The 17,598-nt window shown below is 43.4% G+C and overlaps 1 protein-coding gene across 1 annotated transcript; it reads right to left on the bottom strand.

Moving 5' to 3' along the window:
• Window positions 1–2,923: 2,923 nt before the first annotated feature.
• atad1a (ATPase family AAA domain containing 1a) lies at window positions 2,924–8,247 on the bottom strand. The gene is made up of 10 exons (XM_024438452.2): window positions 8,105–8,247; window positions 7,230–7,477; window positions 7,011–7,109; window positions 6,716–6,836; window positions 6,388–6,588; window positions 6,099–6,205; window positions 5,885–5,974; window positions 5,741–5,791; window positions 5,359–5,531; window positions 2,924–3,866 (listed from the first exon to the last, which is right to left on the bottom strand). Exons 2-10 carry the CDS (start codon window positions 7,401–7,403, stop codon window positions 3,737–3,739), a joined length of 1,146 nt encoding a protein of 381 aa, XP_024294220.1. The 5' UTR covers window positions 7,404–7,477; window positions 8,105–8,247; the 3' UTR covers window positions 2,924–3,736.
• Window positions 8,248–17,598: the final 9,351 nt, after the last annotated feature.

Here is a 17,598-nt window from a genome sequence, read left to right as displayed (position 1 = left end):
AAAGTTGATTTGTGTTGACATTTTTATTGTCTATTCATCACTTTAGATTCTGCTTTACAGATAGTGTTTGTCTTCTATTGGGGTCCTCTGACGCAAATACAAATGAATTGTGACCGTGTTCATATGCTGCTATTAATCAAGTAGGTGTGTGTGGCTCCCTTTCTCCCTGTTGCTGGATTTTTTTAACCTTTATTTAACTAGGCAAGTCAGTTTAGAACAAATTCTTATTTTACAATGACGGCTTACCCCAGCCTCCCCTAACGACGCCGGGCCAAAACACATACATGATGATGAAAGTGGTCCCTACTGGAGGACTCCCACTGACCCGTCATGACTCAGCGGGATAGTGAGTAAACAAAACATGTGCTCCATTAAAAATTCCAAAGTCGATAAACCAACAGGATATCCTACTGAGAATTGTGGCGAGAACCACAGCTGACGCTGATTACTCAAGGCTCAGGTCGATCAAGTCGGCGGCATGCCGTGAGAGAACAGAGTGTCTCGGTATGGGAGTGGATGCGGAGTATATCTGGTGGTAAAGTATGGATCGTTTCCACTGTCTCCTCTCAGAGCTAAAATGGAAAAAGGTTAAAAGGCCCAATACAACTGTTTTTATCTCGATATCAAATAATTTCTGGGTAACAATTAAGTACCATACTGTGATTGTTTTTAATGAAAATGGTCAAAAATAAACAAAAAAAATGCTTCTTAGCAAAGAGCAATTTCTCAAGCACGAATTTCGCTAGGACTGTCTGGGAATGGTCTGATTTGGGATGTGAAAACTGAAAAGTAACTGTTATTAGCAGAGAGGTTTGGAACTCTCTTATCGGTCTGTTAACTAATTTACCGCCTGGTGATGTCACCAGGCAGGGAAACATTCCATCCCAATGAAACACGCTGAAATTTCAAACAGTCTTTTCAAACGGCTCTTACATTATCCCAATTTCACAGTATTATTCCAACCTCATAATATGGAAATATAAAACTATGGAAATCTTGTTTTTGACTGCACTGGACCTTTAAGGTCGACAAGACAATGTTGTTCTGATACTGCTTTCTCAGCATGAGGAGCACAGGCTGGTGTGTCTGTATGGATCCTTTTCAAAGTCTCCACTCAGAGCTGATACCGAACAATGTTGAAGTCTGAGACAAGAAGTGGTTGTGTGATAAAAGCCACCGACAGCCTGACTGAGAGACATCCCTCTCAGCAGGCCTCTCTGATCTACAGTCATTCATGTTCAAATGGAACTGAAAGTTTTCCATTGAGACTCATGTTGTTTACCAAGAGATGGATAAAGTTCTATAATTGACAAGAACTGGGAGGGAACATGGAAGCCTTGCTTTGCTTTTTGACCCACATTTTAATGCTTCTTATGAAGATGAATTGGGTTAGTTGGGAGTCAAAAACCAGATGGCACACATACACATCAACAGTATCACAAGATGTGTTAGAAATGTAAAAATCATTCAACTGCCAGCATCAATTTATCCACGCTTTGGCAATAACATCTTTGGTAGCACCCTGTACCCTCAGGGAAACCAAGTCAGCCAAAACATTTCGTTTTGGAAGGACTGTCCTTTGCTTTTAAAAAATAGACTCAGGTTTATCTGACCAAATCCAGGCAAATCTTTTCCATTCCCAAATGGGCCCACGAGATTAGCAGGCTTTGTAGAGGTCCAGCAGTCCTCTATTGACCTAGCCAAATCCTATGGTTATTGTTAGCGCCTACAGAAAACGCATGCAAACATGACTGTCACAAGTGCTATGCAAGCTAGGACATTTTTTTAAAGCCTGGTATGAAGCAGAGGAGTTAAATCAGAGATATGCTCTAGAAACAATGATGCACCACAGATTAGGTGAATTAAGGGAAATAATAGTGGGATAGTGGGTGAATAGTGAAGGGATAGTGGGCAACCTTGGACAGCATCCAGCCATCCGTGGCTTATACATAGTGAGGATCATCATCAAAAACCAAACCAGATTATGCAGAGGGAAAGAAAGTGAAAACCAGTGGGAAATAAATACACAGGGAGTGGGACTGCTTAAGCATTTCTAAACAGCTGGATCTGCCCAGTTCCACACAATTTACATACAATGGCAGGGGGGTTATTCAGTGAGCCACATATAACTTGTAGACCCATGTATAATGTGTCTCCTCACAGTTAAGTACAAAAGGTACTGTACTGTGTTTTGTCTGGGGGAATAGTCCGACTCAACACCCAGACCTGCCACTCATACTGCCGACCTGAGAGTAGCGGAGCCACAGCACCCGCCTGTGGTCACTCTTCAGAGGAAACTCTGATTGGCCAATCCTTAGTCAGCGGCAGCCTCCCTATTCATATTACCGAGAGTAAGTTAAGTAGAGGTCTAATGAGCAAGACTGAGAAAAGCCCATTCCAGAGTTGCATGTTGTAATATTCTGACAAAAGGAACAATCTGCGTAGCCCAAAATAAAATAATGGAACTGTGTGCCTGACTACAGTCCAATTCTACCAGACTGTAGTTGGACACCAATGGTCCTCTGAGAGTAAGGGACCTGAGAAGGTCTGTTTTCTTTTTCCAGGAAATTGATTTCTCACAAGGTGCACAAACCTGGTTTCCCAGGTCAAAATCAGATTCTTGTTTGAAAGACAGAACAGAAAACAGCAGACAATGGGTCACACTAGAGACCAAGGCCTAACTGTAGAACTCTGTCTAGTTTCCATGGAGACAGACTGGAATGATTGACATTTTGAGACAGACTGCTGTGCTGGTCAATACCCATGTTTGAAGGTTGTTGATTATGGAACTGGCAAAAGCACAGCTGCTTTTTCACAGTATATAAAGCATAAAATGATTTCAAGAACATTAGATTGTAAGACAGCAGACCAATGAAGGGCATATTACTGTGACATAAAACAAAAGAAGACATGAGGCAGCTACCTTCGTCAGTAAAGATTAATAATGTAGTCAGGAGTAGTTTCAATACAATATTTGGAGACGTACAGTATTAAATACAGTGATGAACATTCAATAAAAAGTAGATTCAGAATATCAGATTTACCAACTGATTCAACTCCCAGGGACTCTTGGTCTTTGTTAACTGTAACATGTGTACTATTGTGTACCTAATGTTTCTCATTCTATTACTTAGACATGCAGACAACTCGACACTTGGGACAGTTTAGTGCTTGCCCAAAAGAACATTGACAGTGCAAATACAGTAATATTCCTTATTCAGTACTTCTTTAAAGCATGATTAAAAACCAATATTGATTCACATTTTCTCATAAAATGTGTGACACAAATAAATAATAATATCATTGATGACAGAGTTCTTAGAGAGACTCTGTCCGGTCCCTCTCACCCTGTGCTGTCTGTTCAACAGCGTTACAGTGGACAGCCCCGCTTCCCAGCTATATGTACAAAGGCCGTTTTCTAAGGCTCTAGTATTTTATGATGACTCCGGGCAATGGGAATGTTCTGGGACACTGTGTGGGAGGTTGGAATTAGTTGGTCAATTCAATCTGTAACAGTGGACAGACAGTAGGAATTAACTGGATACTGAAGGGTATTGGTGTGGGATAAGAGAAGGGGTACAGAGAGATTGTGGTCCAGGGACATCTCTCTCAGACTGCTTTGGACCACTGTACTAGGACTGGGAGGTGTGTGTGTGTGTGTATGGGGGGGGATAAACACTTGCATTGTTACTGACCAGTGGCCGACCCATTTGTAAAGGGTGTCTGAAAGAAAGGATTAGTCCAGAGGCACCTCTCGGGGTATGAGTTCCTGGGGCATGGTGGCCTTTTTGGACTCCTTCATCTTGTCCAAGCCGAACAGCAGGTCCAGCTGGGTGATGGGCCGCAGACGCTCCTCCACCCCTGCTCTGGAGACGGATGGGACAAAGGTCAACCAAAGATGCAGACACACAGTACCAGTCAAAAGTAGATACACCTACTCATTCAAGGGTTTCTTTATTTTTTACTATTTTCTACACTGTAGAATAGTGACATAAAAAGACAAAATATGAAACACATGGTCATCATGTAGTAATGTGGTCATCACCTGGAATGCATTTCAATTAACAGGTGTGCCTTGTTAAAAGTTGATTTGTGGAATTTCTTTCCTTCTTAATGCATTTGAGCCAATCAGTTGTGAGCCAATCAGTTGTGTTGTAACAAGGTAGGAGTGGTATACAGAAGATAGCCCTATTTGGTAAAATACCATGTCCATATTATGGCAAGAGGAGCTCAAATAAGCAAAGAGAAACGACAGTCCATCATTACTTTAAGACATGAAGGTCAGTCCAACTGGAACATTTCAAGAACTTTGAAAGTTTATTCAAGTGTAGTCTCAAAAACCATCAAGCACCATGATGAAACTGGTTCTCAGCCACAGGAAAGGAAGCCCCAGAGTTACCTCTAATTAACTTATCCTCTGCAGCAGAGTTACCAGCCTCAGAAATTGCAGCCCGAATATATGCTTCACACAGTTCAAGTAACAGACATCTCAGCATCAACTGTTCAGGGACTGCATGAATCAGGCCTTCATGGTCGAATTGCTGAACGAAACCACTAATAAAGGACACCAATAAGAAGAGACTTGCTTGGGCCAAGAACAATGGACATTAGACCGGTGGAAATCTGTCCTTTGGTCTGATGAGTCCAAATGTGACATTTTTGTTTCCAACCGGCGTGTCTGTGAGACGCAGAGTAGGTGAACGGATGATCTCCGCATGTGTGGTTCCCACCGTGAAGCATGGAGGTGGTGGTGTGATGGTGCTTTGCTGGTGACACTGTCTGTGATTTATTTAGAATTCAAGGCACACTTAACCAGCATGGCTACCACAGCATTCTGCAGCGATACGCCATCCCATCTGGTTTGGGCTTAGTGGGACCATCATTTGTTTTTCCACAGGACAATGACCCAACACACCCCCAGGCTGTGTAAGGGCTGTTTGACCAAGAAGGAGAGTGATGGAGTGCTGCATCAGACGACCTGGCACCCACAATCAACTGACCTCAACCCAACAGATGGTTTGGGATGAGTTGGACCGCAGAGTGAAGGAAAAGCATTCCATATGTTTTACTTCATAGTTGTGATGTCTTCACTATTATTCTACAATGTAGGAAATAGTCAAAGTAAACAGAAATCCTTGAATGAGTAGGTGTCCAAACTTTTGACTGGTACTGTATGTGTTTTATGAAAAATGTTCAACCATCGCCAGCTTTGAAGAGCTGAAGACTTCTCTTGTTGAAAGCGAAAAACACAAGCACAACACAATGAAGTATACTGTAACTTACAGCTACATTCAGCATAGTAAAAAGGTCAAAGACCAGCAGTTTGATGCTTGAGTTAGAAACAGTAATGGTTGTTACTTGTCTTCCTCGTCCTCCTCCTGCATCTGCTGGGCTATCTGTTTCATCTGCTGCTTGCGGACGTAGTCTCTAACACGGTACATGGCAGCATCGCGACACAGTTCCCTGAGGTCACTGCCTGATGAACCCTCCGACTTCTCTGCTATCTCCTTCAGATTAATGGCATTGCTTAGCTGAGGAAGAGAGGGACAAATTGTTGGTTTAGTATACAGTACATTTATTCAGGCATGATACTGTAAATCTCTATTCCAGATTTCATTGTCATTTGTGATGTTTGTTACCATTTAACCTTGAAATCCATCAACAGTGGATAGGTATGAAACGACTCAAACTGGTTGGATATCTGAGAGGAAACGAAGGGATGGAGATGGTATTAGCTTACATTTTCTCCTGCCAGGATCAACTTCAGTATCTCTGTCCTCTGTCTTGTAGTCTACAGAAGTACATAACATAATGAGAGACCGTTTTTAACATGACAGCTTGATTATCAGAGTGCATTCACAACGTTCAAGTGTGTATATCTCACTGGTAGGCCCACGTGAAAGGTGGTGGGCATTCTGCGCAGTATGGCTGGGTCCAGATCCTGTGGTCTATTGGTGGCCCCCATCACCATCACCTGCAAGAACAATACCACAACATTAACTAACTGTACAACCAGCAAAGCAAGATATTAAACTAATGGCCAATACTCACGTAAAAGCAAATAAGACAAATCTAACTATGGGGTTTGTTAGTGGTACCTGGCTGCTTGCCCCAGTCTCCAGCCCGTCCCACAAGCTCATAAACTGGGCCTTCATCATGGCTGTGGCCTCATGGTCCAGACTGGAGCGATTCCTCAGGAAGGAGTCTGAAAAATAAGACTCAAAAAGTGAACACAGCCTCAAATATGATTATATAATGGTTGAGGTTAAAGAAATCAGTAAAGGATATCAATCAAGAGCATTTACACTACTGGATATTTAATGAACGGCTCTCACTAATGGTTCACAAGTTAGTTTTAAAACAAGAGCGATACGTAATGACACACACCAATTTCATCTATGAAAATGATACATGGCTGGATCTTGACAGCCAATGAGAAGACCGCAGCGGTGAGCTTCTGTGATTCGCCGTACCACTTGTCCGTCAGAGTGGAGGGCTGCAGGTTGATGAACTGGCATCCTGAGGCTTTGGCGGTTGCCTTGGCAATAAGAGTCTTCCCACACCCAGGAGGCCCATACAACAATACCCCTGAGGTGGTGACAGAGAGAGAATAAAATCATTAATTCACTTAATGCCCAAAAGTGTTACCCAAAATACTTTACTTTGGAAGAAAAAAATATGCAAAATACAAGATGATGTGCCCTGAAGCATTCACCTTTGGGAGGCTGAAAGAGTTTGGATCCAGCCAGTAGGTGTCTCTTCTGGAAGGGAAGGATGACAGTGTCCTGCAGCTCATAAATGACCTCATCAAGCCCTGCAATATCCCTCCAGGACACCTACAGATAAAGAGCAGCAAAATCATTAGGCTAACAACTTTATAAACAATGTGCAAAATGACTCCTTTCCTCGAACTTACTGTACATAGCACCGATTATGTAACACCAAACACTTGGTAAGTCACAAAAATACAATTTAAAGAAGAACTGTCACACTTTATAGATTTCCCTTACCCTCATGCTGCGTGGATCTACCAGGTGAGAAGCAATGTTCATCTCATATTCAGTGAGTTTGACACCCTCCACTCCAATCTGCTTCATCAGCTGCTCTGCCTGGAGGAGGAGATGGATGTCACTCTACTGCTCAACACAATTGATGGTTAATCTAACAATAATAAATACATATATATTATAAGATTAAATCAGATCTAAACAAACAATATGTGCGCATACCCTTTTCTTGGCCTGGATCTTCTGTTTATGTGTAGGGTCCATTGCCTCCACCACCCATTTGATGCCATAGTAGGTGGCAGCTCCAAAGATTGTCAGTCTCACGATCATTCCCACTACTTCATTTCGGGAAAGAGGGCGCATCAACACCTCCTGGGGAATGTCTTTCAGCAACATCTCAGCAACCAGCTGTCAGCCCATTGGCAGAGAATGACAATATGCGGTGCACAGGGAGCTGCCTGAAAGAGAAACTGGAAGCACAAAAGACAGTTTCAAGCTGTACTGTAGCAACTGAAGCAGAAGTAACTGTTCAGCTCAAGTTTAGCTCACGTTCACCAAAGTCGCAAGCCTACACTCCTTAACAGTACATATTGGGCTACGGTCAAGCTTAATCTTGTAACATACATGACTCATGATTAATGTCATGCTGTTCTACAGTGATTCTCTATGAGATGAAACCACTGTCACGGAACGCCACTCCAGTAAATACAATTACTGCACACTAGCTACAGTCAGCTGCTAGTCCTAACAAAATATCTCGCTAACGTTAGCCAACATCTCACTTCTGTCAACCGCACATCTGACTGCAAACATGTGTTACAAATTCTAATTGCTTACTCTCGTAGTTACGATCGGACATATAACAAACTCACGATGAAGCTTGCTAGCTAGCTACTGCCTTCGGCTTAATATGGATTGCTATGGATGCTAGTTAGCTACCGTTATCATGAATGCTAGCTAAATAGCTGGCTAGCTACATGTATCGCTAGCTAGTAACGTTAGTCAAGCGTCAAAAGAAACACATGCAACTACATATGTCTCTAGAAAACCGTATGTGATGTCATAAAATAACGAAACAACCCTAGAAATACACTCACGAAATGTAGGCAACCCCACAGCGAACTAGCTAGCATTATTTGAAGTGTTACTGGCACTGTACACCGATCTGAGGCAAAGGTTTAATCCTCGATAGTTCCGGTCTAGTTCCGTATCCGCGACTACCATTCTTCTTCTTCTTCTGTAGGTTTTATGGCGGACTAAAACCACAAAAGGTGTTTTTGCCGCCAAACAAGGTACAAAGAAAATCCATACGTAATAAGAAACGAACTTAATCCATCCAAATAAAAATAGTACATTGATAAATCAAAACTTCCACTTCTTCCTTCTTTCAAATCTCTTTATCTCCCTTTTCAGGCTCTAGGACCTGAGAGGGTGGTTCGGCTTGTGACAATATTTCATATAACTCCTTTACTGAGAAATATTTCAGCGCCAGGAAGTGCTCCACCGCATCCACAATGATTTATATCTTCCTGGACCTTCTCTCCACCTTGGCAGTTCCATTAATCACCATAGCTATAAATGCCACAAAGTCCACCTTCTTAACCTTTAAAATGTCAGGATCCTGCTGGTGAAAGGCAACCCCTGCAGACTGCAGTGAAGGCCTATCCACCACCATGGACTCTTCAGGTGCACCATTCAAACCCTCAACCCTTTTAACAGCTGCTGCATATGAAATGCTCTAGACAGCCCTGACTTTGGCCACGTCTTTCGAATGCTCCACAAGAATGAAAGAGAATGATGTGGCCAAAGTCAGGGCTGTCTTCATGGATCCCACCACAATTGTAACATGTCACATTTTCATCATTTTTATAACACATTATATGATCTTTTCCACAACTTGGACATCTCAGCTTCTCCCTTCTGCAAACACTTGAAACATGATCAATAGCCTTACAATGATCACACTGCATTGGACTTGGGATAAATGCTCTGACTCTGTAGTTAATATACCCTAAATACACTTGAGTAGGGAGAGACTCCATATCAAAAAACAAAAGAACAGATAGACTCTTCACTTTTTCTTCATTCACCACACGATTCATTTGACATGCATCAATCACTCCAGGAATATTTTGAATCTCTTCAACATCGACTTCCCACAATGTGCCAGATATAACCCCCTTGAGGGGTGCCCTGTTTCCAAGAGACACACATAACACTTCAAACTTATTAAATCGGGTAAGACGCAACACACATTTTTTCTGATCTGCCTCTCGTGATCCTTACAGCCTTCACTCTACCTAGCACTCTCTCCACCAGTTTGGAAATCTCAAATGGATTCCTCAAGATTGGTAATTCGATCAGCTGCTCCTTATTTACAAACCATACTCCTACAAGATACGAAGTGACATTCTCATCACTGTACCCTACTTTGCTCCTTTTTCCATTATTTTGGACAAGATTCCAATTCTTCTTGATTCTACAACCATTAGACCGCTTCCGCCATCTTTTTCAGTCTCCCCACTCTCAAAGCCTAGACAAATCACAGTTCCGTCTCCCGACTACCATGCACCACAAATATTACTGAATAATAGTATTATAAAAATTTGACAGGATACCGTGTTCATCACAAATACATTTGTCTATTTAACAAGTAATGACATAATAGCAGTCATCTGAGAGATACAGTATCCTAATTCCACATAGGAGCCACTGGGTGGCATACTTAGCACACTAGATAAAACAGAGAGCAGCACAATGGAGAGCAGCACGATAAGCATGTACTCTGTATTCATACCACTATACAGTGCCTTCAAATTTTGTTGTTACAGCCTGAATTCAAAATGTATTAAATATATTATTTTCTCACCCATCTACACAAAATAGCCCATAACGACAAAGTAAAAACATGTTTATACAAATGTATTAAAGAAGGAAATACAGAAATATCTCATTTACATAAGTGTCACGTTCGTCATAAGGATCGGACCAAGGTGCAGCGTGGTATGCGTACATTCTTATTTATTTAAAGAATGAAACACTGAATAAACTAAAAATAAAATAAAAAAACAAAACATGAAGCTATACAAACGAGTGCTGACAGGCAACTACACATAGACAAGATTCCACAAACACCAAAGGGAAATGGCTACGTAAATATGATCCCCAATCAGAGACAACGATAAACAGCTGCCTCTGATTGGGAACCATATCAGGCCACCATAGACATACAAATCACCTAGACCTACAAAAACCCTAGACATACAAAGAAACCTAGACAATACAAAAACTAGCATATCCACCCTAGTCACGCCCTGACCTAACCAAAATATAAAGAAAACAGAGATATCTAAGGTCAGGGCGTGACAATAAGTATTCATAGTCTTTCTGGGTAAGAACTTTGCACACCTTTATTGTACAATATTTGTAAATTTTTCATTAAACAATTCTTCAAGCTTTGCCAAGTCTAAACTGTAACTAGGCCACTCAAGAACATTCAATGTCGTCTTGGTAAGCAACTGCAGTTTTATACTGAGTGTACACAACATTAGGAACATCTGCTCTTTCCCATGACGTAGACTGACCAGGGGAATTGAGGTGAAAGCTATTATCCCTTATTGATGTCACCTGTTAAATCCATTTCAATCAGTGTAGATGAAGGGGAGAAGGCATGTTAAAAGAAGGAGTTTTAAGCCTTGAGACAATTGAGACATGGATGGTGTATGTGTGCCATTCAGAGGGTGAATGCGCAAGACAATATATTTAAGCCCCTTTGAACGGGATATAGTAGTATGTGCCAGGCGCACTAGTTTGAGTGTGTCAAGAACTGCAACACTGCTGGGTATTTCACGCTCAACATTTTTCAGTGTGTATCAAGAATGGGCCACCACCCAAAGGACATCCAGCCAACTTGACACAACTGTGGGAAGCATTGGAGCCAGCATCCATGTGGAATGCTTTCAACACTACGTAGAGTCCATGTCCTGACGAATTGACACTGTTATGAAGGTAAAAGGGGTGCAAATCAATAGTAGGAAGGTGTTCCTAATGTTTTGTATACTCAGTGTATATATGACCTTGTGTATTAGGTTATAGTCCAGATTTAGCCTGTGCCTAGCCCTATTTAAAAAAATAAAAAAAAATCCAAAAAAACTCCCTAGACCTTGCCAATGACAAGCATACCCATAACATGATGCAGCCACAACCATGCTTGAAAATATGAAGATTGGTATTCAGTGATGTGTTGGATTTTCCCCAAACATAATGCTTTGTATTTAGGACATAAAGTTAATTTCTTTGCCACATTTCTTGCAGTTTTACTTTAGTGCCTTATTGCATAAAGAATGCATCTTTTGGAATGTTTTTATTCTGTAAAGTCTTCCTTCTTTTCACTCTGTCATTTAGGTTTGTCACGCCATGGTCTTAGTATTTTGTGTTTTCTTTATTAATTTGGTCAGGCCAGGGTGTGACATGGGTTTTGTATGTGGTGTGTTTTGTCTTGTTTTTTTTTTTTAGGTATTGGGTTTGTATTATAGTAGGGGTATCTAGCATAGTCTATGGCTGTCTGGAATGGTTCTCAATCAGAGGCAGGTGTTTATCGTTGTCTCTGATTGGGAACCATATTTAGGCAGCCATATTCTTTGAGTGTTTCGTGGGTGATTGTTCCTGTCTTTGTGTTTATTGTCACCAAATAGGCTGTTTAGGTTCTCACATTTATTGTTTTTTGTTATTTTATTCATGTATAGTTTTCTAAATTAAAAAACATGAATAACAATCACGCTGCATTTTGGTCCGCCTCTACTTCACCACAAGAAAGCCGTTACAGAATCACCCACCACAACAGGACCAAGCGGCGTGGTAACGGGCAGCAGCAGGAGCAGCGAATGGAGGACTGGACATGGGAGGATGAATTGGACGGTAAAGGACCCTGGGCACAGCCTGGAGAATATCGCCGCCCCAAAGAAGAACTGGAGGCGGCGAAAGCAGAGAGGCGCTGGTATGAGGAGGCAGCACGGTGACACGGATGGAAGCCCGAGAGTCAGCCCCAAAACTGTCTTGGGGGGGGGGGCTCACAGGGAGTATGGCTACGCCAGGTAGGAGACCTGCGCAAACTTCCTGTGCTTACCGGGGGGCTAGAGAGACCGGGCAGGCACCGTGTTATGCTGTGGTGCGCACGGTGTCTCCAGTGTGGGTGCATAGCCCGGTGCGGTACATTCCAGCTCCGCGTATCGGCCGGGCTAGAGTGAGCATCGAGCCAAGTGCCATGAAGCCGGCTCTACGCATCTGGTCCCCAGTGCGTCTCCTTGGGCCGGCTTACATGGCACCAGCCTTGCGCTCGGTGTCTCCGGTTCGCCTGCATAGCCCAGTGCGGGCTATTCCACCTCGCCGCACTGGCAGGGCGACCGGGAGTATTCAACCAGGTAAGGTTGGGCAGGCTCGGTGCTCAAGAGCTCCAGTGCGCCTGCACGGTCCGGTCTATCCAGTACCACCTCCACGCATCAGCCCTCCGGTGGCAGCTCCCCGCACCAGGCTTCCTGTGCGTGTTCTCGGCCCAGTACCACCAGTGCCAGCACCACGCATCAGGCCTACAGTGCGCCTCGCCTGTCCAGCGCTGCCAGAGCCTTCCTCCTCTACAGCGCTGTCGGAGTCTCCCGCCTGTTTAGCGTTGCCAGAGCCTTCCGCCTCTACAGCGCTGCCGGAGTCTCCCGCCTGTTCAGAGCTGCCAGTCTGCAAGGTGCTGCCAGTCTGCAAGGAGCTGCCAGTCTACAAGGAGCCGCCAGAGCTGCCAGTCTGCAAGGAGCCGCCAGAGCTGCCAGTCTGCAAGGAGCCGCCAGAGCTGCCAGTCTGCAAGGAGCCGCCAGAGCTGCCAGTCTGCAAGGAGCCGCCAGAGCTGCCAGTCTGCATGGAGCCGCCAGAGCTGCCAGTCAGCATGGAGCCGCCAGAGCCGCCAGTCAGCATGGAGCCGCCAGAACCGCCAGTCAGCATGGAGCTGCCAGAGCCGCCAGTCAGCATGGAGCCGCCAGAGCCGCCAGTCAGCAAGGAGCAGCCAGAGCCGCCAGTCAGCATGGAGCAGCCAGAGCCGCCAGTCAGCATGTAGCAGCCAGTCAGCATGGAGCAGCCAGAGCAGCCAGTCAGCATGGAGCAGCCAGAGCAGCCAGTCAGCATGGAGCAGCCAGAGCTGCCAGTCAGCATGGAGCAGCCAGAGCTGCCAGTCAGCATAGAGCAGCCACAGCTGCCAGTCAGCCAGGATCTTCCAGATCCGCCATTCAGCCAGGATCCGCCAGTCAGCCAGGATCCGCCAGTCAGCCAGGATCCGCCAGTCAGCCAGGATCTGCCGGAACCGCCAGTCAGCCAGGATCTGCCAGAACCACCAGCCAGCCAGGAATGCCAGAGCCTACTACCTGCCTGAGCTTCCTCTCAGTGCCGAGCTTCCTCTCAGTGCCGAGCTACCCCTCAGTGCCGAGCTACCCCTCAGTGCCGAGCTACCCCTCAGTGCCGAGCTACCCCTCAGTCCCGAGCTGCCCCTCAGTCCCGAGCTTCCCCTCAGTCCAGTGGGGCCCTTGGTGAGGACTACTAGGCCAAGGTCGGCGGCGAGGGTCGCCTATCTAAGGATGCGAGGCAAAGGGACTAAGACTTTGTTAGAGTGGGGTCCACGTCCCGCGCCGGAGCCGCCACCGTGGACAGACGCCCACCCGGACCCTCCCCTATGGGTTTGGTTTAGTTGTGCGGTTGGGAGTCCGCACCTTGGGGGGGATCTGTCACGCCCTGGTCTTAGTATTTTGTGTTTTCTTTATTAATTTGGTCAGGCCAGGGTGTGACATGGGTTTTGAATGTGGTGTGTTTTGTCTTGGGGTTTTTGTTAGGTATTAGGTTTGTATTATAGTAGGGGTATCTAGCATAGTCTATGGCTGTCTGGAATGGTTCTCAATCAGAGGCAGGTGTTTATCGTTGTCTCTGATTGGGAACCATATTTAGGCAGCCATATTCTTCGATTGTTCCTGTATTTGTGTTTGTCAACAGATAGGCTGTTTAGGTTCTCACATTTTGTTTTTTGTTAGTTTCTTCATGTATAGTTATCTTCATTAAAAAACATGAATAACAATCACGCTGCATTTTGGTCCGCCTCTACTTCACCTAAAGAAAACCGTTACAAGGTTAGTATTGTGGAGTAATTACAATGATGTTCATCCATCCTCAGTTTTCTCCTATCACAGCCATTAAACTCTGTAACTGTTTTAAAGTCACCATTGGCCTCATGCTGAAATCCCTGAGCGGTTTCCTTCCTCTCCAGCAAATGAGTTTGGAAGGACACATGTATCTTTGTAGTGACTGGTTGTATTGATACACCCTCCAAAGTGTAATTAATAACTTCACCATGCTCAAAGGGATATTCAATGTCTTCTTTTTTATTTTTTTTCCCGTTTACCAATAGATGCCCTTCTTTGCGAAGCATAGGAAAGCCTCCTTGGTCTTTGTGGCTGAATCTGTGTTTGGAATTCACTGCTCGACTGAGGGACCTTACAGATAATAGTACGTGTGGGGTACAGAGATGAGGTAGTCATTCAAAAATCATAGTAAACCCTCTTATTGCACACAGAGTGAGTCCATGCAACTTATTATGTGACTTGTTAATCAAATCTTTACTGAACTTATTTAGGCTAGACAGAACAAAGGGGTAGAATACTTATTGACTCAAGACATTTCAGCCTTTTATTTGTAATTACTTTGTAAAAAATTCACATTATGGGGTAATTTGTGTAGGCCAGTGACACTCAATTTAATAATTTTTAAATTCAGGCTGTAACACAACAAAATGTTGAAAAAGTGTGAATACTTTCTGAAGGTACTAAATATCATTGATTAGGACTCATCAACTTTCACACAATATTAAACCTCCATCAGTCAGACTGACCAGGGGATAAACTATGGCCAGATATATCACATGATATAGTATTGAAGGAGGCTACAGTATGTTCAGTTTAAAAAAGGATATTGAGACTTATAGAAAACAAGGCAACTTACTACACATTATTTTCCCACTTCATCGTCAAATCTGGAACATCTGTAAGGCACTGCACCTTTACCTGATCTGCATTGATGGTCGCCTATGGCATTGACTTTAAAATGACTATTTCCTGTTTTACTGTATATGTCTGTGATCTACAGTGAGACGGCCAGGCCTTGGCTTAGAAATAGCGTATGGAGGTTTTAGGGCTGCTACTACTAAAAGAGAAGAGTTAGACCTTATCTGACAGAGCACACTTTATCCCTAGTGACAGGCCTCTGAATCGGCTGAGATTATGGGTGTTTGATCTGTCGCCAAGCGCACCATGAAGTCCTGAGATGGATGTAAATAAAGCTTTTTTTTATTTGATTTTCATAAAATCTTCAAGTCCCATGATAGTGGATGAGTCAGTCATTCTAACAGCAGCCAGTCAGATAGGAATGTAACAAACGTGGCTCTCCAGCACGCCACTTAGCACACCCGGGCCACAGGGATTACAATTATCACTGTTTGTGAGCTCACATTTGGAGCTGTTGTCACAGCTTGGGATAGGATTCTCTGCAGATATCCACTGATACGGCACAACAAAAAAATGTTTTTTTGGAGCAACACTGGTGGGGATCCATTGCAACATTGTTGTGAAAAGAAGTTCAAATAAACAGTTGTAATCATTGCTGTGCGAATCTATGGGTACATCAATTACATCTCTAAATTGCTTATGCAAAATTCAAATCCATGCAATTAGCTATAGCATGTACCACCATGTAAAGCCCATCTTTTGTTGTTGTAAAACAGCAACCGACTGGAATTGCCAGACACCTTTGGTCATGAAGCTGTTTCATAAAAAAAAGCTATAATCCCCCTGTAGTGCAAAACCAGGTCCCTTGAGAAAGGCAGCTGACAGGGCCATTTTGACGGGTCTGGACATGAAAGCACAGTGGTGTGTATCTGCAAAGTGCAGCTGGGCCTCTGTATTCCCACAACACCTTGCACCTCGCCTGAAACAGCCAGCTCTCTGGGTGTGGTGAAAAACACATTCAGCTCTCTAACAACTCTTTCATGACTTTTTCTAACGACTCTCTTTCATGACTCTGTCTCAGCCTCTCACGTTGTGCCGGAATTAAAAGTAACAACTGCAGTCCCGTGGGAAATATTTTCTGTTATTTTCTCTTTCTTCTGGGGAACATGATGGAGATAGTTCAGGGAGTGAAATTGTGCAGTTCCCAATGGAACATTATTTAAAAAAAATTAAAAAAAATCCTCCGAAAACCCATTTGACACTTGGATTTGTTTTTGTGTTTTTTGTTTGGAGTGCATTTTTATTTCATAGAATAGGACAGTGTTGATACCCATCTGTACGCTGCTATAGAATAAATGTATAGGAAAAGTGTTTAAAACCTTAATATGTTGGTCACACACCACCGTTAATTACTACATCTCCCTGTGAAAAGATATTACACCTGACAAGGTAAGAAAACATGTGAGAGTGGATTGTTTATTTGCCTGTTGCCCAGAGGAGCAAAATATGTATTTGTTTGATTGTGAATACCGGCCAAATTAAGTCCATGCAAGATGCCACATTTCTCTTTAATGGTAACATTAGGTGTTTTGTACCACTATAAAATATCTTATTGTTTGCACGATGTGCTTCCATATCAAAAACAGACCACTCAAAACAAGCGCTCAAAGCAGTCATGAGATATTAATGTAGGAGCTCACACGAATGGTATGTGTTTGCTCCTCGTATTTTACAGAGCTGTTCGTTAGGCTTGGCATTTAACTAACCTACAATAAACAGCTGCTAAATGTGCAGTACTTGATGAAATAATGGCAATTCAAATAATAATACAATTGTTTGTCACATACACATGGTTAGCAGATGTTAAAGCGAGTGTCGCGAAATGCTTGTGCTTCTAGTACCGACCATGCAGTAATATCTAACAAGTAATCTAACCTAACAATTTCACAACAACTACCTTATACACACAAGTGTAAAGGAATGAATAAGAAAATGTACATAAACATATATGAATGAGCGATGGCCGAACAGCATAGGCAAGATGCAGTAGATGGTATAGAGTACATTATATACATATGAGATGAGTAATGTAGGGTATGTAAACATTATATAAAGTGGCATTGTTTAAAGTGGCTAGTGATATGTATTTATTACATCAAGTGTTTCATTATTAAAGTGGTTAGAAATGAGTCAGTATGTTGGCAGCAATCACTCAATGTTAGTGATGGCTGTTTAACAGTCTGATGGCCTTGAGATAGAAGCTGTTTTTCAGTCTCTCGGTCCCAGCTTTGATGCACCTGTACTGACCTCGCCTTCTGGATGCTAGCGGGGTGAACAGACAGTGGCTTGGGTGGTTGTTGTCCTTGATGATCTTTTTGGCCTTCCTGTGACATCGGGTGGTGTAGGTGTCCTGAAGGGCAGTTAGTTTAACCCCGGTGATGCATTGTGCAGACCTCACTACCCTCTGGAGAGCCTTACAGTTGTGGGCGGAGCAGTTGCCGTACCAGGCGGTGATACAGCCCGACAGGATGCTCTCGATTGTGCATCTATAAAAGTTTGTGTTTTTG

This window comes from Oncorhynchus tshawytscha, linkage group LG12 (assembly GCF_018296145.1).
Source record: "Oncorhynchus tshawytscha isolate Ot180627B linkage group LG12, Otsh_v2.0, whole genome shotgun sequence".
NCBI lineage: Eukaryota > Metazoa > Chordata > Actinopteri > Salmoniformes > Salmonidae > Oncorhynchus > Oncorhynchus tshawytscha.
The sequence above is the reverse complement of the archived record's forward strand: the minus strand, read 5'-3'. Positions and strand labels throughout refer to the sequence as shown.

Bases quoted from the DNA above. Each gene is read 5' to 3' on its own strand.
- atad1a (XM_024438452.2), bottom strand. From the start codon at position 7,403: ATGTTGCTGAAAGACATTCCCCAGGAGGTGTTGATGCGCCCTCTTTCC. The intron at 5,792-5,884 runs GTGAGATATACA...GTACTTCTGTAG, and splicing joins CCTTTCACGTGGGCCTACCA to ACTACAAGACAGAGGACAGA. The intron at 3,867-5,358 runs GTAACAACCATT...ATCCGTCTCCAG, and splicing joins GAGGAGGACGAGGAAGACAA to AGCAGGGGTGGAGGAGCGTC.